The following is a 20,175-nucleotide window of genomic DNA, read 5'->3' as shown; positions in this document are numbered from 1 at the left end:
TATAGATAGAAAAGAGAAGAGAGATGTTCTGACAACTACATATCTTCTGTCAGAACTTTCTAACTTCATCGGAACAGCATTGTTTGAAACCATAATGAAATTTGCAACATTTCACAAACTCTTTGGTCTTTATATTTTCTTTCAACAACTCCAACTTTGTCTGTTATAAGACTCTTCAAAGCATCTGAGTTCAAAACTTTTGTTGTATCTATATTTTGAAGTTCGTTAATACTATACTTATAGTTTCTATATTCTCTATTGAAGAGTTAAATTTACCGCAGATGTTTTCTAAGTTTGTCATATTAGGGTTCGAATAGCACTCTAACAGTTTGCATAAGATATCTGTAAAGAACGTGTTCTTACCTGTTCCTTGTTTTCCAATTATAATGAGAGCAGTTTCATTTTTAGCACTTGGATGTTGTAAGATGTTTGCAAACCAACTAAAGATATACTCATAGACTCTTTTCGTTTCCATTGCATATAATTTCTTTGACATGGTCTAACACAAGCTTCTATAATATTTTCTTTCCATTCTACTTGTTCGTATTTATATCCAGTGAAGATAGAATAGAAGTTTGGAGAAGGTGTATAAAACTTTATACCACGAACTGAAAAATCTTCTAACTTTGACAATAAGATATCCCAAGCATCTAACATCTTCATGCCAACTTGTACGACTTTTATTTTCTTAAGTTTCTGTCTACATTCTTGTTCTGAAACTATTGTTGCTCTTGGTTTGTTAAGACTACATCCCATTCTTTCATAACATAAATTCTGGGGCAGAGTCGACATAAATGACTAAACGTTTCAAATTCTCGACTGCTTTGTTATAGTCTCGAAATGGACACATATTTCTGAATGTTTGGAAGTCATAAAAATCTGAAACATCTATTCTGTACATTTTTATAAAATAAAAAAAAATATTTTTTTTATTCTTGACTTTGTTGTTCTTGAGCTATTTGTTGCATTTGTTGTTCTTGAGCTATTTGTTGTTGAAGTTGTTCTTGTAATACAATACTTTCACCCAGTTGCATCTTCCAATTCGAAACTTTCTGCCGTCATTGACAAATACATAGGACATAAAAAGTTTTACAGGAACAAAGTTTGCGTCAACTAAGGTTAAGTTATGTTTGCTAAAGTGTTTGAGTTTACCAAAGCTGAAAACTCTGCATTCGAATGAACAATAGGCAAACCAGCAGAGAATGTGTTGTTTATAACGCATGAGTATCTTTTGGTCATAGTAGTTTCTGTCGACATTCGAATAGCACTTTGAACCTAAAGTTTGAAACAATATATAAAATAGGTGTACTTAAAGTCAATGGAAAGACAAACCTTGTATGAACACCTTTTCCTTTTCCTGTTATAGGAAACTGTTGGTAGTAAAAACCAGAAATAAGTTTTGTATTATAGCTCATATCGTTTATAGTAAACTCAGTCGGACATCCAAACATAATGAAACCTGCTCTAGTTGCAGCACATGTTACACCCGTACTTAAAGTATTAAACAGGTCTACAAAACCTGTTGGTGGTATATCTGAGTAAGTATCTTCAAAGGAGTATTTTTTACCATTCACAACAATAAAATCTTCTGGTGTCAAAAGAGCAAAACAAGCTTTAGTCGTCATTGTGTTTAAGGTCAGTTTACAATATCGTCCTTGAGGACTTTGTAAGTTTGTTGTTATAGAATTATATGACTCAGGGTTTTTAGTCGTAATAGTATAAACCACTATGTCTTCTGCCATTTACATATATTTAAAAGTTTTTCTGAAAGTGGAGAAGAACTTCATCTAAACTTTCACATGGCGTTTCTTGAAGTTCTCTGTCTAAGAGAGTTCAAATATTTTGTAAAGACATAGAATTTCCTTTGTCTACACGAACAAACAAAACAGGGTCTTTCATATCGTTCAAAAGTGTGTAAAGTCCTTTACATGAAATAAAGTCTATATTATTTTTCTTCAAACATCTTTCAAGAAGTTTTGACATTTTTACTTAGCAAATAAACTTTAATGAAATGTTGTGGTCGTCAAATATTTTTATAACGTCTGGGAAACTATATTTTAAGTTCAACGTTTCACCTCCTTTCATAACGTATATCTTGTCAATGACATTATATGAAACACCACAGCAACTAACGTCGGGTTCTATTTCTTTGATGTTTATATCGTCTGCCTCTGTCAAAAGTTTCAATAGTTCTTTCAAAACTTCATGAGGTGCAATGACATATGAGTTCACTTTTACAGGGTTGTGTTCGACCAAGTTTAACATTATACCTAAAGCTTGACAAATCTTCTCCTGAGTTTGAAGTTTGTCTTTAAGTTGTTGGTAGTCGTTCGAATATCTGCAACAGAACTTAAGTCTCTGCTAACTTCAGGGTATGTTGGTTTTCTTTTACAGGAACTATTGTTATACATCTTGGTCTTCGTATGGTTTTCCCCACTTCAACATCTCTTTCTTTGACATTGACAATAACACTTTGACTGTTTGTTTGAGTTGGTGAATTTAACTTCACATCTGCCACCGCCATTAAACCTTTTGAAACACTTACGCTTCTATTTTTCGGAAATGACATTTTACTTAGAATAAAAAGATGGACGTATTTGAGTATCTCTTCGAATTGAAGCAAAACAAAGTTTACACACACAAACAATACAAGTTCATTGACAGAATAGTTCTTTACACAAACAATGGAAAATGTTATAGAATAGCAGTCTTTGCTGAACCAAAATATTTTCATAAAGCAAAGAAAGTTGGTATAACTGAAATGGTGAAAGTTCTTGAAGCAGACAAAAATATAACTTCAAAACTTACAGATATTTCTAAAGGTAAGTTTATAATACAATATTATGTCAAAACTGGCGTACTGTCAATATTTGACGGAGAGAAGTCAGTTCAAGAACAACTTACTGACCTGCTGCCAAAATCTGCTCGATGGAAGCTGTCGTTATGCCAATCTGAGGAGCCCCAGCAGGTTTCATCGAACGAATCTTCAAAAGAGCATCTTCCGTGAAAAGTGCTATTGGTTTTGTAAACTTCTTTGCTTTCAATTCATCTGGACCGTCTCTGTCACCAGTATATTGTATTTGAACTGTACCAACAGTTGAAATACCACCCATAAAGTCTTCTGAGTCAGCAAATGGAATGCCAAGCCAAAAGTTTGAACGGTCTCCATTTGTATATTGAGTTTTTTGACCTCCTGTATGAGTCCATACTTTCACATATGGCATAATAGAACTTTGCATTTCAGGGTTAATGGTTGTTGTGAAATTGTTGTTAAAGTTCATAGCATCTAATGTCAAGTTGTATGACCTCATATCCTCAACTGTAGAATATTCTTCTCTTGGATAATATTTGCCATCTATGTTTATATGATATTTAATACCGGGGTTGTAGAAACAAGAATAGTCATTTATAGTTCGTCTGAACAGTACAAACATAGTATCTGCATGTTTCATTGCAGTTGTTAAAGCAATATCTGTTCTTGCACCTGGGTCAGCACTTTGGTTTCCAACTTCACCTGCAAAGTCTTTGACAGATATTTGGTGTATAGGGAACATAAGTGGAACTGCAATATATTTGGCAGCTAAAGCATTTGAAATATCTGGGTCCAACATATAGACTGCAAGTCTGCTTTTTATTCTCTTGCATTCAAATTTTTCGCATGTGAACTTAACTGGGTCCCAAGCAGTTCCAGCAGCATTGAAATAATAGTTTACTTCAGTGTTGAGGTTTGAGAAACCAAAGTTTAGGTCAACTTTGTCTTTGCAAAATTCGGCGAATGACGTTTGATTTGCTCCCTTTACGTCTGTAAGAGTGAATGGGTCTTGCGTTGGTGCAATGACTAAGTTATTTTTGCTTGGAGTAAGTTCGATAGAAATTTTTCCTGCCCAGTTTGGCAAGTATCTTAAAAACCTGAAGATGAGGAAAGATGACAAAGGAACTCTAAGTTTCAGTTTTACTTTGGTTACTGCTGCTGCAGTTTGTCCAGAAAGGTTAACATAAACTCCTGGAACGTTAGGGTCAAGTCTTCTTATTTTCTCAATAGTTGCATACTGGTCTGTTTGTTCTCTAGCTTGTGGTTGTACTGAGTTTCTCAAAGCGAACCATTCATAGTTTGCCCATGTTACTGTTTGAACTAAGTCAGAGTTAGAATATATCTTATATCCCATGAAAACTTCTGGAGCATATTGGTATCCGACATAGAAAATTCCATTGCAACCTTTCTTGTCAGACAACTTGGCAGAAGGTTTTATTTCAATGTCTTGTTCCACGTATAAGAATGAGTTGTCATAGAAATTATATGAAACCTGTCGCATGCAATATCTACTGTTGTTGAAGAACCTTCTCCAAACTCACCTACGTTTCCATAAGAAACAGCAGTTGTATATCGTAAGTTCCAGGAACTATTTCTGACCTTCTAATGGCATTGTCGCATTCGTTATACCATTCGGAAACATTTCCGTTCATGGCATCCAAAACTGTTGGCGTTATATTCTGAGCGGCGTACATTTCATATGGGTAAAAATATAGAATAGTTGGATTTATGTGTCATAATAGAACCCACGTGGACCAAGCTTTACTTTCTTCCTGGCTGAGTTTTTAACTCTTCTTTTTCCTTCATTGCCACTACTTCACTAGATGAAGTTACTTCTTCACTACTTTCACTTTGTTCTACTCTTCTCTTCTTCTTTGGTAACTTGCCCTCTGCTTCAAGTTGTTGCATCTTTGCCTCATGTTCACCTAGTATGTTGTAAATTTCCCATGTCCTTTTTGCCTTTGGGCTCTGGTCGCCCATCTCAGGTAACCTATATCCTAGAAAGAGTTTGTCATAGTTTGTATTTGAGTCTTCGCGTATTGTTTGCATGACTCTTTCCTGAGTTTCTGGTTCAAGCTCTTCAAACAGAGCTTGTCCATATGGAATAAGCTCGTTTCCAAATATATGTTTTTGTAGCCATTCTGGTTTTCTTTCCATGTTACCAAACAATATCTTTTGTGAATGGGAAAGCTTTTACCCAACGTTTCAGGCTTGCGTCATTTATTTCTGTAGTTGGTTTTATTTTGTCAAGGAACATGTTTTTCAATACTAACATTTCATTTGGTACTGTCCATTTGAGTTTTCTTAAATATTCATCCCTTCTCGGTTCATTGTCTGCAAAGTAAGTTTTTATGACATTTTGTAAACTTTCGTTTGCAAGGTCATGTACAATAGGTTCTCTTCCTTCTCTCTCCCTAACTTTCTTTCTAAACTCTTCACCAAATATACCATCTCTATGGTTTTGTGTAGTTCTTTGAGATAAATGTTCTAGAACGTCAGGTGTTATATTTCCATCAGCCATGTTCATTTCATACTGGTCCAAAATATCTGCATGTTTCATATCTTTCAATGGCATTAAAGCTGCGCTGAAAATACCAGCTATATCTGGTTCACCATTGACTTCCATTGCGTCTACAACTTCTTGGAATTGTGGTTGTAAGTTTATGAACCACCTATCCGGGTTAGCTTTATGACCCCATCTCATTGTAGTTCCATAGTCTGCAGAAACAAAAGTAGGTTTGTTTCCATCTTGGTTAGGTTCTGAATGAACTTTAAACAATGTTTCATCTCTATATGTTTTGTTGAAATTTAACCTTTTATTTTCACCGAGTTCAGCCAAAGATTGAACGTTATATGGTCGTAAGTAAAAAGGGTTGTTGTATTTGCGTACATTTTCTTTCAGTACTTCCATTCTATGCTGAATATTTTCATCTGGTGTTGGAGTCTTTTGTATGTCGGCAAACATTTTTCGATATTCTTCTACTATGTCAGCCGAATTTTTTTTAGACTCTTGGAAAGATTCCATATTCACCTCAACTCTTGTTGAGGGTCAAGATTTTTCGGCTGTTCCAAATCTTCATCTAGTTCTGTGAAGTTAGTTTCCAAAGGAGGGACTTGTTCGTTTCCTTCAGGCTCTTCTAGCTGTTGTTGCTGAACTATTTCTTCCATGTCTGGTTGTATCTGAACTTCTTCCTGTGGAGTTTCTTGTACCTCATCTGCTGGCATTTCATATATTCCGAGACCGTTTTCAACAAGTTCCCTATCTAAGTCATCCGGACTCATAACCCTTTCTTCTTTCGTTCCGTCTCTATTTTTTACGCGTTTCATGAAGAGAGTTGAATTGTCATTTAGCTCTGACATCCAATATCTCGGAGTAAATTCATCCATGTCATTTGGATGATATGCTATTAAATCATATCCCTTAGCGAGCTTGTATTTTCCAGGTTTGAAATTATATCCCATTTGGTGCTGAGCCATAAAGCTAAATAGGTTCGGGTCAGTATTTCCTTCCTTGAACTTTCTAATAGCTTCTTTATATCTGTTACTAAAGTCAAGAGTATCTGGGTAACCATAGTCTTCTTTAAGCATTTTTAAGAAATCTTTGTTTCCTTGTTCTCTACTTCTTTTATGTCCTTGCTCTGTTTGTGGTTGTTGTTGTGTAGTGTTTTGAACTGTTGGTTGTGGTGCTGGGTTTTGAACTGTTGGTTGTTGTGTTGGTTGCTGTGCTGGTTGTTGTTGTTGTTGTGCTGGGTTTTGAACTGTTGGTTGCTGTGCTGGTTGTGGAGGTGGTTGTTGTGCAGGGTTTTGAACTGTTGGTTTTGTTGCATGCTTGTGTCTGTGTCCATGTGACGATGTAAATGTTTTAGGTAGTCCTGGTGCAGGTGCTTCTCTTGGAGGGTTTGGTGGTATATAAATTCCAACAGCTGGTATATAAGTTCCACCAGCTGGTATATAAGTTCCACCAGCTGGCACATATGTTCCATCTGCAGCATAGTGTCCTACCTGACTTTTCGTTTTTAAGAAAGCATTTACTAGGTCTGTTTTGGTCTGTTGTAACTCTTTTTCTTGACTTTTCACAACAGTTGCTCTAACGGCGTCATAGGCGCTTTGAACTGCCTGTCTCGTTGCTGCATCTGTTATTTTCGTCATATTTTGTGCTACTTCTTTTAACTCTTTGTCGAAACCTTCAGACTTCAGTTTCTTTCCAGATGAGAAGTCGTTCACATTGTTTCACCTTACTATGAAGAGCTTCGAAGGCGTTCTTAAAGTCAGCATTTGTTAAAGCTTCATTTGAACTGTCTTCATCCGCTTGTATTTTTGTCCTTATTGACCCTATAAGCTGGGCTGCTTTAGCGTTGGCTTGGGCATCTAACCAGTCATTGTTAGCTTTTATATATTCTGCGCTTTTCATTGCCTTTTGCATGGCTGCGTCGTTATTTTTACTTTCTTGTGCTAAGTTTTCATACTGTACGGTTTGGTTTTGCAACTGTAAAAGTTTTTCTGCCTTTACATTTGCTTCAACTTCTTTTTTATACTCATCGCTATCCATATATGTCTTCAGGGCTTTTTGTTTTATCTCTTCATCTTTCAGTACTTTATATTGAGTAGTATGGTTTTTCAAATTTACAACATCTTGTTCCATTTTTGCTACTTCTGCTGCTTTTTCTGACACTTTTTTCGCATATTCCTCTGTACTTAGTTCTTTCAGTTGTTCTTCTTTCTTCTTTTTCTCTACGTTTAACTCATTGAGTTTCTTTGTGTGTCTGTCATATTCTAGTTTCTTTTCGTTTTCACCTATTTGTTTCTGTATGTCTATGTTTGACTTTTTGACATCTGCTATTTGATTTTTGAGTGAACTCAAATTCATTTGACTTTGAGGGTTATATGCTGTTCCGTCTGCAGCTCCACCATAGCCTGCCATTTTCGCTAAAAGTGCCGCTCTTAAACCTCCACTCTGTGCACCAACAACTCGGTTTAAAAGCATAGGATTGCTTGACATTTGTTGCAACATAGTGGGGTCATTCAGCATTTGTTGTTGCAACTGTTGTTGTGGTGTCAGTTTTACTATTGGATGTTTCAATGCTCTCTTCCTCTTACGTATATTCTTACGTAGCTTACGTGGCATTTTAAGTGAAGTTAAAAAGCGGTTTTATACTAAACATCTTCGGGGCTAGAGGGCGCAACGCGCCTGGAAGCCCTTTTCGAATAAAAACTTCATTTATACTAAACATCTTCAGGGCTAGAAGGGGCGCAGCCCCTGGAAGCCCCGCTACCTTTTTTTTTTTTTTTTCTCTTTCTATTTGAAACATGTTTAGTTCAGTAATTAATAATAAAAATTGTGAAAATAGTGACTATTTAACTAAAAATATATTAAATGATGTAATAATGAGATATACATATATTTTTACGAATTATAATTAGAAATTATTCTGGTCTGGGAATCCCAACCCAAAATCATTGAAAATTTGAATATATGGGATGGGCTACCCATCCCAAAAACTATATTGAAATTTTTGAATTGATAATAAATGTATCTATATCTAAGGTATATTAGAGAATTTTTAAAATTATGCATTAAAAAATTGAATTTATTCAAAACAAATTGAGAATAAAAATGCTTAAGTAATCACTTCATTATTTCAACAATGATTGATGCAGTACCGACGTACTATAAAGACATTGAAGTCGGTACTATGCATCAGTATCTTAGATATAAAAAACCAGGCGACAAGTACGGAAAATATTATGTTAAATGCAATGAACTAGTAAAGCGTCCTGACGGAACTATATGCCACTGTGCAATGGAAGAAATGCGTGAGGATCATTTCAAAAAATAGATCCAAAACAAACGGCACATATGCACACCAGGAGAAGTAGCATCACAACAAACAATCGATCAATACTATCAAAACGTCCCAGCAACAGGGCTTACACCTATATCGTTAGGGATATCTATGAACAGCTTGCTACATTTACTGGAAGATTTAACTTGGCTCTGAATACCTTCTCAAGCCCAGAGTTTACAAAGCTAGTTAAAACCATTATAATGTATACTGCAGACTCGATGATATTGAAGTTCCCACAGTTACACAATGTTAACATCAATGTTGATAAACTAGCTTCTCAAATATACCAGCCTATTTCAACTGACAAACTAAGGCAAACAATGATACAAATTGCAAATTCAATCCATGTTGCAAAAGTTGATGAGTTTGCTAAGCTTGCCTGTACCTGTGTTGCCATTGATGAGGGGAAGACTCAGCAGTTTCACAATCTGGACTTCTCCCTCACAAATCCTCTGCAAAGCAAGCGGCCCTATCCTGTTGAGTCAATCCAAATGAATGGTGGAACATCTGAAGATTATATCCACTCGCTTACTCAAGGATTTAACAGAATCTTCATTAGAGATGTTAAGATCAGCAGTGTAGTTTGCGATGGCAATAAAGCGCAATTGAAATGTTTTCAGAAAGGATGGAATCAATCGTTCTACAACTCAAATGACCCAAGGTTATTCAAAATCTTGTTTATCCCGTGTTTATGCCACAGGATTCATAATTGTTATCAATATATGACAACAAAAGACGTAGCATTAGGAGCAATTGTGAAACATATCCACGAAATATCAGCTCTTTGTAGAATCCATGTTGAAGACATCGGAGCTCTCTGTCCAAAGCATGTATCCACCAGGTGGATCTATGATTATAATATTTGTATGTTTATTATCAAGTATCAAGACAAAATTTCAAGATATACGCGTATTGATATTGAAAACATCAAGTTCTTAAGAGACTGCTTGGCAATTCTCAAGAAGCTTATTTCCACGTTCGAATCAGATAAAACCAAGATATCTGATTGCTACGTATGGCTTTGCAAGGGTATTGAAGCACTCCAATACCTTTCCAGCAGCAACAACAATCCTTTTGCTGGAATCCTTTCAAGATCGTTGTTGAACTATACCCTTGGATCGGACTTTGGAGGTCTTTGGTGCTTAGCCTTCGCTTTTACACCGAAAGGTAGGTATTATTTCAACCAAAAATTCGTCCACGGAGCGCAGATCAACGAATCTCCGGCAATTAATTCATTTGATATTACAAACGTAACTTTCGTTAATCCAGTAGAAGACATTCAATCTATCTATATGGACTCTATCTTTGAAGAAGGTTCGACTGAAGTTTCTCTTGATATGGTTGAGGAGGGATCAATTCGTCAGGTAACTGCTACAATTGACCCTCCTATGCTTGATCTCGCAGATGTAACATCTAGTTCAAATCAGCCGGTTAACCATTTTGTTGCAGCTAGGCAGTATCTCAAAAGTATTTTGGAACAATTTCGTATTCCGGGTCAAACAATAACAGATATTATTACACTATTTAACACGTATATTAATAGTGATAATGATATCTTCTCTGATGATATGATTCAAGAACGTCAAGAATACGGTTGGGAAGAAATCTCTCATAGAGATGGCAATGTATCAATCTTTGCAGATATCGCCCTTCGTGTTATCTCCGCTTCACCTTCAGAAGCAACATGTGAGAGAACAATAAAAGACCAAAGATTGATACTAAATTTGAAAAGATTACGTTCTCACAAAATTTTATTAGATAGCCGAGAAATTTTAATGGCTACAAAATAAATATCTATATTTATTATTAAAAATTGTTTTATATTTTATCTGTTCAATATTTATCTCATATAAAAATTTGAAATACTTAATCAAAATTTCTATGTGTTTGTTTGAAAGAGATCGATAGCAATTCATATATCTTTTGAATTTGCTAATTGTGGTGATGGTACTATTATTATTATTTTTATTTTTATTTTATTTTTTTTTATTTTTTTTTTTATTTTTTTTTTTTGATAATATACTATTTAGATTTATACATTCATTCAATATTATGAAATAAATATTTCTAAATTGATCTGATTAATTTTTCATTAAAGTTTATATTATCACCAAATAAATTTTCGAACCCTTAGAGTCATAGTTCAATGGTAAGAGTCATAGTATAATCGTAAAGTCCATTGGTTCGAATCAAGGGGATTTTCACACTTTTTTCTTTTTTAAAATTTCAGAGGTTTATTTTTAAGGTTCTCGCTGGCGACCCCCGTTCGTCGAAAAAAAATTGATTTTTGCTGGCGACCCCCCAATCACCAATTTTTTTTCGACGAACGTGGGGGTCGCCAGCGAGAACCTTAAAAAAAACAGAATCCCAAAAAAGGTGACGTTTTGGGTGTATCGTCTATCCCAGGGATAGAAAAATGACTTCACCTTGGATCTATATTCAGATTTTTTTTCAGTTATAGATTTTTTTTGAAAAAATGATGTTAAAATTTTTGAAATTTTATAATTTAGAGAGAAAAAAGCATTTTTATTGTGTTCCTAAACGAAAAAGCATTTTTATTTTTGTTATTCTATAATTTATCTACTAAAATATGTCAATTAAACAGAAGAATCAAATAATTATTTTTCATCGATTTTGGAAAGAAGCATATTTTCCAAATATAGAATATTATTATATATAGATAACCAGCTAGTGTTAGTAATATAAAAATATTTCTTGTTCAAACAAAGGATTATCTTCACAAGTTTAGAAACTTTTGTAAATATCTAGAAAACAATTAATAACATCATGATGTTATTCACAAGTAAGTTCAAAATTGTATATTGTGTTTTTGTATTTTGGGAATAAATCTGAATAAAGTGTGTATTAAACTCGCACATTTAGACTTCTCATCATAATCATGATACAAGTGTTGCACATATCTGTTGTTTCAATATTGTTTTAATTTTATTATTCCAAAATAGTACTTTGGTTATCATTGGCAATACGTAGGGTTGCTACTGTTGCAATATTTCGAAGAAATAAATTATATCAACTTTAAAGCAAGAAATGATGAGTTGAACAGCGAAAAATTGGAATTTTCATAAGAGTATCATGCAACAGAATACAAAAAATTGATAATAAGCACAAACATATGTTTAGTTATTACTTTCATTTTATTTTTTCAAGCCCATAAACTATTTGAGCCAATTCAGAAATTGAAAAGATTTTTATCGTATACAATTTTTCATTTTGACAATAATACACATCACATTTTAATATAGCTCTTAGGGTTAATCATAATTCAATTACTTTTCTGAGTTATCACAATTCAGATCATATCGATATTTCTAAATTAGTATGCTAAACATATTCTTATTGAGTTTGTCAAATATTTAAATTCTGATGAAAGAATTTTGTTTAATCAATTTTTTATGTGGTATAAGGGTTTCGTTTTGCTAAAATTGTCACTTTTATAGCATATTTGTTTTTGGATGTTTGGCGAAACCAAAAAAAACTATGATATACAATGTGTGTGTAAAGAAAATACTTTATTTACTAGTTAAAAAATCATTTGGTATTGATCAAGTTATTTTTTCTGGATAAGATATTATATGGATAATTGGATAGAAAATACAATTATATAATCTTGTACCTGGTTTAATTAAGCTAATTGTCATCAGAAACTTGTAATTTTTATGAATTTCAGATTTTCTTTTCATTACTGCTTTTCTTAATAGGTCAAGTTCTTATTTACGTTATAAAGTATGATATTTACAAATATCAAGTTATCGTGTTTTTTGAGAAATTATGAGAAACAAACAAAAATGAAAAAGATAGGAATAGCAATGAATAGTGATGTGGGTATAGAAAATGTAAGAGATATGAATGCAAAGCAATCAGTATTTAGGACATTGACCATAGATTTCGAAAAAAAAATGCTGCATATTGAGCGAAAACTATGATTATATTATAAGGCTGTCATTTAAAGCATAATGAAACTATTCCCTTTTCATTTTAATCGAATAAGATAGTAAAGATTTTTGAATTAGCTAGAAACTGATGAGATGTTTTCACAAATCAGATTTTTAATCTCTATAATGCATAATTCACTCAATATCTCAATTTTGATATTGCGAGATATTTTTGCTATCGGTTTCGCAATTTTGACACAATAGCAAGAGGGTTCTATAAGCATTATTATCAACGTAGAATCTGAATATGATATCAGAAAATGTCGCAAATCTAACATTTACCCGACCAAATAGCAAAAATAATTGAATACTTTTCGCAAAAACTTTAAAAATCACTAAAAATATGAAATATAGATATTAAAGAGACTTTTTATATAATATTCATAAAGATTTTCCAAAAATATGATACCGCAAAATTAAAAAAGTGACGTCTTGAGTGGAGTCAAAGGTCGAAATTGCTAGCTAAATGTTTTTTAGCGAAATTGCGTATTGTACGTTTTTTTCGCAAAACGAAACCCTTATGTGGTATTAATATTTAAATATAAAAATGTGAAAACTGCAATATTGAAAAATAAACTTTTGAAAAAATAAATTTCGATGGAAATAAACCCATGATTGAACAAATGCTGCTTGAATAATTTATAATGATAATTTACTAATTTCGTTATTAAAAAAATTGCGGAATTTTTTTTCAATACATATATCAAAAATTGAATGGTCATCAAAAATAACGTATTCAAATATCATTCTTTATGCCACTTTTATATGCCAGATATCAAATCCATAGTCCAAATGATATTTAGAAATAATTATTTCATTGATTTTTCATTTTTATTTAATGAATCAAGAGAATGTTCAGCACCTAAATCCCACGATCACGCCTTCAATGGAGACTACTGCACAAGCATTATCAATTTCTCACAAGAAAACCTTTAAGGACGATTTATTTCCCCTTTGTGCTGAGCTTTTTCATAAAGTTCATTGTCCAATATTTGTGGTATATCCATTCTTAATGGTTTTCTTTCTACAAGTTTTATTCGTCTCATTATGGCCTTGGTCTCCATATTGGAATCAAGCTCATAATACGAATGTTATGAACTGGCTTCGAACAATTATCTTTTACCTACCTGTTCCTCATGATCCTATTCTACATTTCTACTCATCTTTAGTATATTTCTTATTGAATTTAACAGCCATTGTTCTTATTAAAATTCAACAAAGTTATTTCAAATATCAGCGCAAATTTATCAGTTTCTTAAACTATCCAATCAGATACTATTTTGAAACTTTTATGGTTGCAATGATTATGCCAAACGTTGTTAATTTAGGAGAAATATTTACACTAATAGCTCATGGACAGCATCCAGCAACATTAATAATAGCTTTCATATTTACTCTTTTCAATGAAGTATTCATTTGTTATTCATTTATCCTTTTCCAATATTTAGGCAGTTTTTCAACTTTCGTCAATATTTCACCGCTCTTAAATTTTGATTCAGAATTTATCATCAAAGTCACATATTCAATTCGTATTTCACTGTTTTCATACTTTATTGTAAATTTATTTGAAAATTGGTCATATTTAGTTATAATTGTATTACATTTCGGCTTATTTTTACATACATTGATATTTTTAATCAAAGAAGTTACGTTTGAAAATCCATTTGTTAATGGATCTGGATTTGGATTATTCTTTGCTTGCTTAATTTGCGATATTGTTATGTTTGTATGCCATTTCAAACCAGAGATTCCTATTTTGATACCTCTTCTCCATAGTGTTTTTATATTTGGATCATGCGTTGTTGTAGGCACTATTTTCTTCATTCTCAGAATGAATTTCATCAAAAAGAAATTATCAGTCATCAAAGAAAATCAACAAGAGTATAACACTTATTTCGATGAACTTGGTTTAAGATATAATGAATCTAAAGTTTTGACATATCTTAGAGTATCATTCATAAAATGCTGTCCATGCTTCTACAACCTTTCTCTCATCAACTACATATCGGAATTTTATGAATCAGAGAAAGCAATTGCAATGTGCCTTTTCTTTGTCAATTTTTTCCCAAAAGAGTTTAGAATTCAGAGTAAACTAGAAAAGCAGATCATGAGAATGAGGGAAATAAGCTTAATGTCCCGATTTATTCTATACCAAGTTGAAAATTTAAAAACTCTTCGACAGTTTTCGGACAATTCACAGGCAAGAATCAAACTACTAGAGCTAAATAATATTTCCAGACAGTGCGAAATGATGAACATTAATGGTTTGGATGATTCAAAATTAGATAAAGGATATTTTGAAGGTTTAAGTTCAAAATGCGCAAGAACAAGAGCGGTTTGGAGGGAAGCATTGACATCAAACCCAAACAATCCTAAATTCTGCGAGGAATTTTGCAGATATTTAATTGAAGCAGAATGTGACTTCCCAGAAGCTTTGAAGATCAAAAACAGACAGCTAAATATCGAACTAGGAAAGAGTTATTCCGTTGATCACGGTTTTAGATCAATGGTTGCTGCATTTCCAAAATATTTAACGGAAGGAATTGTAGATTTTAACGGAAAGATAGTCAAAAACGATGTAACAGTTAGTAACCAGTCAGATCATTCCAATCCGAATGATAGTTCTAAGCCACAAAAATCAGATAAGAAATCTACAAGTTCAAGTAACGAATACAATGACTCTGAAGGTACATTAGATACAGAACTTGAAGAATATCTTGGAAAGAACTATTTGAAGCTCGCAAGAACAAGATTGGCTTTGCATCGACTTCTTGAGCATAAATTACCAAAAAGTGTCAGATTTATTAGATTGTTGTTTATTATTCTTGTTGCTTATATTGTCGTCATCTTTACTTTAACTTTTGTTTATTCTTTGATCAAATCTAACCATCAAATTTATAATATGCAACAGTTAGATTACATTTCCAAATCAAGATTCTATTCCGCATTATCCAGTATCTCTCTCATGGCTCATTACTTCAAAGTTCATGGTGCTTTCACGAAATATTTAGATGCATTACAAGTGATTGTGAATTCTACACCAGAATATGTTCCCAAAATCAACTTTTACAATAATACTTTGCGTCCTATTGTTAATTTCACTACAACAGCTTCTGAAATGTTTGCAGCTTTAGTTAACGCGATATCTGATGAAGCTTTGAACTGAGAAAAATTGAGTGAATACATTAAAATATTGATACAACCTGTGAGTGAAATGTATACTTACAGTATTGATTATTCAACATTTTCTTTATTGGGCCAGTTAACGAATGCTTCTCTTTCAAGTTTATATGCACAAATGTTTTCAGCACAAAGGTTATGGAGTGGAAGATCAGATGCAGAAATTTATTATTTGCAATATGATGTCGATGGAGCAGAGCTTGCAAATAATTTCTGGTTTGTTTATAGAGATAGTAATTATTTATTTTCCAATTTGAGTTTGGCGCAATTGAACAAAGCATCAAATTTGAAAAAGACATTCCGACATTTTGCTTACGTTTTTCCACCAATTACTTTTGTTATCTTATATCTTCCTCCTTTAATATTGCATTTCTTTATTTTACATTCAGAGAAAAAACTTCAATTGATCCTGAAAACTGTTGATATTAATTCAAAGAATGAAGCAAAAGAAACATTGATTTTGCAGAACAAAGATGATGGAATAAAATTCGCAGACAACACGAAAGAAACAGCAAAAAGAGCTGCTCTTTTAGTATTAAAGGGTTTCTGGGGATTTTGTTTCTTCTTCTTGATATTGGCAAGTTCTATGGTTTCAATCAAGATGACTGAAAATCTTTCGAAACTCAATTCTTGGAATAATTTCGCTTGTAGCAGATTATCTTTAAGCGTTGAGTCATTGAACACCATTTTAATTTGTATAGTAATACAAGACGTTCCTGGAACGTATCCTGAAATATACCATGATTATTTCTTAGACATTGCAAAGATAATTTTAGATAAATTGTATGAAATTGATGATAATTTGATATCAGGAACAGATGATTCAGAAGCATGCAAAGGTTTTGATGAAGTACTTGATAAATATAATATATATGAACCATATAAATACTATAAAAACGCAAGTTTGCATCAACAAATTGATATCTACAGAAGTTATGGAACAAAAATACTGGAAGACATGAAAAACAGATCAGAATTCGAGGTATCAGATGTTGTTAATCTTTTGTTCTTAACTGATTATATCATGTTTGATAGATTACTTACTGTTACAGAAAGATATTTCGAACTATGTTCTCTTGAATACACAAAAATGTGGCAAAATTTCGTGATCATTACGATTTTTGTTGTTTTGTGTTTGATTTCTTTCTTTGTTACTGATTTATATTACTATCACAATAGAGTATCATCATACAGAGGTGGCCTAAGCATTATTAAGAGAATCAATCCTTATACACTGTTAAATAACAAAGTTTTCAACCAAGTTTTCTTGAAAGAAAATGAAAGTGAAACTACAGAAAAATTGACAATCGAAGGATCGATTATCAAAGGTGCAAATGAAGCCATTTTCTGCACTAACATATATGGAATCGTAGAAGTTACTAACAACTCTGTGAGTTCTTTGTTAGGATATATACTCCTGAACAAATTTTAGGTCAAAATGTTACTTCATTTTTCAGCCATGAATACATCGAAGGAATCAACATGAAATTGGACCAAATGAGGAATCATCAGTCATCTTTGTTTTACGAAGATGATTATTCAGTAGTTACTGATGCTTCCAAGACAATTCCAGTCCATGTTTCAATTATTGGAATGAAATCAAGTTCTGACAATGTAAATTCTTTTGTTTTGATTGTCAGAAATCAAGAATTCTTAGTTCAACAGCAGAAACAAGCAGAAGAAGAGAAGAGAAAGAGCGAAACTTTATTGTATCAGATACTTCCAAGAGATATTGTTAATCAAATCAATCGCGGAGAAAAAGATATCAGCTTCCAAGTTCAAGCAGTATCAATCATTTTCATTGATATCAATAAATTCTCTGAATACGCAGCAAATTTGACACCAAAAGATATCATGTCGAACTTGAGCTACTATTTCAGTGTATTAGATAAAACAGCACTGAAATACAACATGCTCACAAAGATAAAACTTATTGGAGACATTTATATGGCAGCTGTTGGTTTATTTAACCAAGACTTGCCTGCAGATGAATTTGCCGACCAAGCAGTTTTGTTTTCATCTGATGTCCTGTCGCAATTGGAAGAAATCAATCGAAAATTGGATTCCAATTTATCCGTGAGAGTTGGAATAAACAGCGGCGGTCCAATAATCGCTGGCGTTTTGGGAACTGATAAACCTTTGTTCGATATAATCGGTGATGCTATTAATGTTGCAGCGAGATTGCAATCAACATGTGCTACAAACCATATTCATATTAGTGCTGCAACTCATGATTTAATTAAATCTAAGAATTATGAATTTACAGATTGCGGAGAGACGGAGTTGAAAGGTAAAGGAAAACAAAAGACATACAATGTTTCAATTCCTCAGCTTATTTACACTGCTACTAGCAGTATTGTTATGAAATAAAATTTATATTATTTGTGTTTTGATTAAATTCTGTCATTTTTAGTTAAGCAGGATCGGTGTAAATCAAAATTCATTTTCAGAACAATAATATGAGCAATTCAAATAAAATTGTCTTTATATGATTACGTATATGGCTTGAAAGAACGCAGCCATTCTCAACATTCATATCAGGAAACCCGTTTTCTATAATTTTGTTTTATTCTCACGTTCAATTTCCATCAATTATATTTCCAACAACAAATAAAATTTGGAACCAAAAATTATACTAAAAAGCTTAGCGACATCAATTTTATGAATTGATATTTGAATCCAAACCTAATTTTTTTATTTTGAGTGCAATAATATAAAATCTCGCATTCAAATTATAATTACTTACCATCAAGTATGAATAATAATTAAAGAAGAAAAACATGTATTTTTTATTTCTGATTCATTCAATTTTAGTGTTTCAAACGATAACCATTGAAAAAAAGAAACGACAGTTTTTGTAAATTCGATCGCTTAATTTCAAAATGACGTCATCTGTATCATCTGATATGCTTTTAGCAACTAATACAGAAGACACTGTAAAGAAAACTACATTCAAGACCAGCTTTTTAATCACTTTACCAGTCTTTATGGGCTATGCTTGCTGTTTTTCACTTCAACATCGTCTTTCATTTATTTTCGGGCTCACAGAGGGCGCTAGTGGTGATCCATTATCATATAAATACGGTGTCGCAGCATCATTAGTCTATGGTTTCAACTTAATTTTCAGAGTTCTTGGCCACAACATTGTTTTCGGTTGTCTTCCTCCAAAATGGCGTGTTACAGTTGCTCTTTGCTCTATGATTATCGGTATGTCATTGTTTGTTTTCCTTTCTTATCAGAAATATCCAAATATTGCCTGGGCTTACTTCCCATTTGCTTTTTGCGGTGTATGCGAAGGCTCATATGGACCAAATATGCTCAATGTCGTCAACGAACTTGGTGATACTCGTCTATACGTCGTTTTAGCAATGCCTGTTGGTGTTGCTTGCGTAACTATCCTTGGTTTTGCTTTAATGGGGTTCGGAATGCCATTCCAATGGTGCTACATTGCTACAGGTGTCTGCTTAATCCTTGGAATTATTATTTATCATCTTACCGTCTTCCCAGCTGCCAGCAAGCTTGGCAGCCATCAATCCAACTTTAGTCTTAGAGATTTCGGCCGCGATCTTCTTTGCATTGGCGATTGGTTCCCTAAAATTTGGTTCTGTTCCCTTGTTTTCTTATTGAACATGGTTTGTTTAGCACTTTTCAATCCAGGATGCACATTATACGTTTACGAATCACGCGTTACATTCCATTTGTTTGGTTTTACTGTCAACCACGATATCTTCATTTTACTTTACAATATCTGTTCATTTGTTGGAGATTTTGTGTCTCGTAAAGTAATGAACAAGAAGAGAATTATCAATCCAATTTGGTTCTTCTTTATGCTTTGTTTCGGCTTCGCATTGAATATTTCTTTGATTCCTGAAATTGTTCCTTTCGCGGCCTTCTGCTTCTCATGGGCAAATGGAGGTCTCTATGTTCAGTGCACAAAACTCATTGGTTTGCTTTTCGAAGAAAAATACCATTTAACAGCTACTTCAACATGGCTTTTCATTGGAGACGCTGGATCATTCTCTGGTGCAAACATCGTTCAACTTCTCCGTCCAGCAATTGGCGCTATCAAAAAGAGGATGTTCTAAACATCTGTATTTTTTTTTAACTTTCAACTCAAAGATATATTCTAATAAACTCTATATCTTTCTCTCCTTATACTCCATATCTTGTTTCGAATTTTTAATAAATTTGTTTATTTTCCCTAATTTCATTTAATTTTGTCATTGAATTCCTTTTTGTTTAGTTGTAAATTGCTGAATTACAAGAGTAAAAATGAAATTTATTGCAATGTTACAATATTTGAATTTAATCTCAATAAATTGACTACAAAATATCAAATTGCTTCATTTTGAACAATGTGAAATCAATATGTGAAGTTTGATAT

At 33.0% G+C, this 20,175-nt stretch overlaps 6 protein-coding genes and 1 pseudogene across 7 annotated transcripts, besides 1 other annotated feature; 6 read left to right on the top strand and 1 right to left on the bottom strand.

Moving 5' to 3' along the window:
* Nucleotides 1-5,573: part of a mobile genetic element that runs on past the window's edge.
* Nucleotides 2,901-4,506, bottom strand: TVAGG3_0323960 (annotated as a pseudogene). The gene has a single exon. A coding segment is annotated over exon 1 (1,606 nt).
* Nucleotides 5,574-8,858: 3,285 nt separating the features above from the next.
* TVAGG3_0323940 (ribonuclease H-like family) lies at nucleotides 8,859-9,738 on the top strand (the record flags this gene model as incomplete). Its single annotated transcript, XM_051230238.1, has 1 exon — nucleotides 8,859-9,738. A coding segment is annotated over one exon (880 nt), but the record flags the coding sequence as incomplete, so codon positions are not given.
* A 212-nt stretch (nucleotides 9,739-9,950) lies between these two features.
* On the top strand, nucleotides 9,951-10,448 carry TVAGG3_0323930 (uncharacterized protein; the record flags this gene model as incomplete). Its single annotated transcript, XM_051230237.1, has 1 exon — nucleotides 9,951-10,448. One exon carries the CDS (start codon nucleotides 9,951-9,953, stop codon nucleotides 10,446-10,448), a length of 498 nt encoding a protein of 165 aa, XP_051099967.1.
* Nucleotides 10,449-13,449: 3,001 nt separating this feature from the next.
* Nucleotides 13,450-15,635, top strand: TVAGG3_0323920 (guanylate cyclase protein; the record flags this gene model as incomplete). The annotated part of the gene is made up of 1 exon (XM_001581658.2): nucleotides 13,450-15,635. A coding segment is annotated over one exon (2,186 nt), but the record flags the coding sequence as incomplete, so codon positions are not given.
* Nucleotides 15,636-15,909: 274 nt separating this feature from the next.
* On the top strand, nucleotides 15,910-17,223 carry TVAGG3_0323910 (guanylate cyclase protein; the record flags this gene model as incomplete). The annotated part of the gene is made up of 1 exon (XM_001581659.1): nucleotides 15,910-17,223. One exon carries the CDS (start codon nucleotides 15,910-15,912, stop codon nucleotides 17,221-17,223), a length of 1,314 nt encoding a protein of 437 aa, XP_001581709.1.
* A 50-nt stretch (nucleotides 17,224-17,273) lies between these two features.
* Nucleotides 17,274-18,161, top strand: TVAGG3_0323900 (guanylate cyclase protein; the record flags this gene model as incomplete). The annotated part of the gene is made up of 1 exon (XM_001581660.1): nucleotides 17,274-18,161. The coding sequence occupies one exon, from the start codon at nucleotides 17,274-17,276 to the stop codon at nucleotides 18,159-18,161; it is 888 nt and encodes a 295-aa protein (XP_001581710.1).
* Nucleotides 18,162-18,659: 498 nt separating this feature from the next.
* TVAGG3_0323890 (Major Facilitator Superfamily (MFS) general substrate transporter family) lies at nucleotides 18,660-19,943 on the top strand (the record flags this gene model as incomplete). Its single annotated transcript, XM_001581661.1, has 1 exon — nucleotides 18,674-19,876. The coding sequence occupies one exon, from the start codon at nucleotides 18,674-18,676 to the stop codon at nucleotides 19,874-19,876; it is 1,203 nt and encodes a 400-aa protein (XP_001581711.1).
* Between the last annotated feature and the right edge of the window lie 232 nt (nucleotides 19,944-20,175).

Source organism: Trichomonas vaginalis, chromosome V (genome assembly GCF_026262505.1).
Source record: "Trichomonas vaginalis G3 chromosome V, whole genome shotgun sequence".
Taxonomy (NCBI): Eukaryota; Parabasalia; order Trichomonadida; family Trichomonadidae; genus Trichomonas; species Trichomonas vaginalis.
This window is presented reverse-complemented; position numbering and strand designations above follow the sequence as displayed.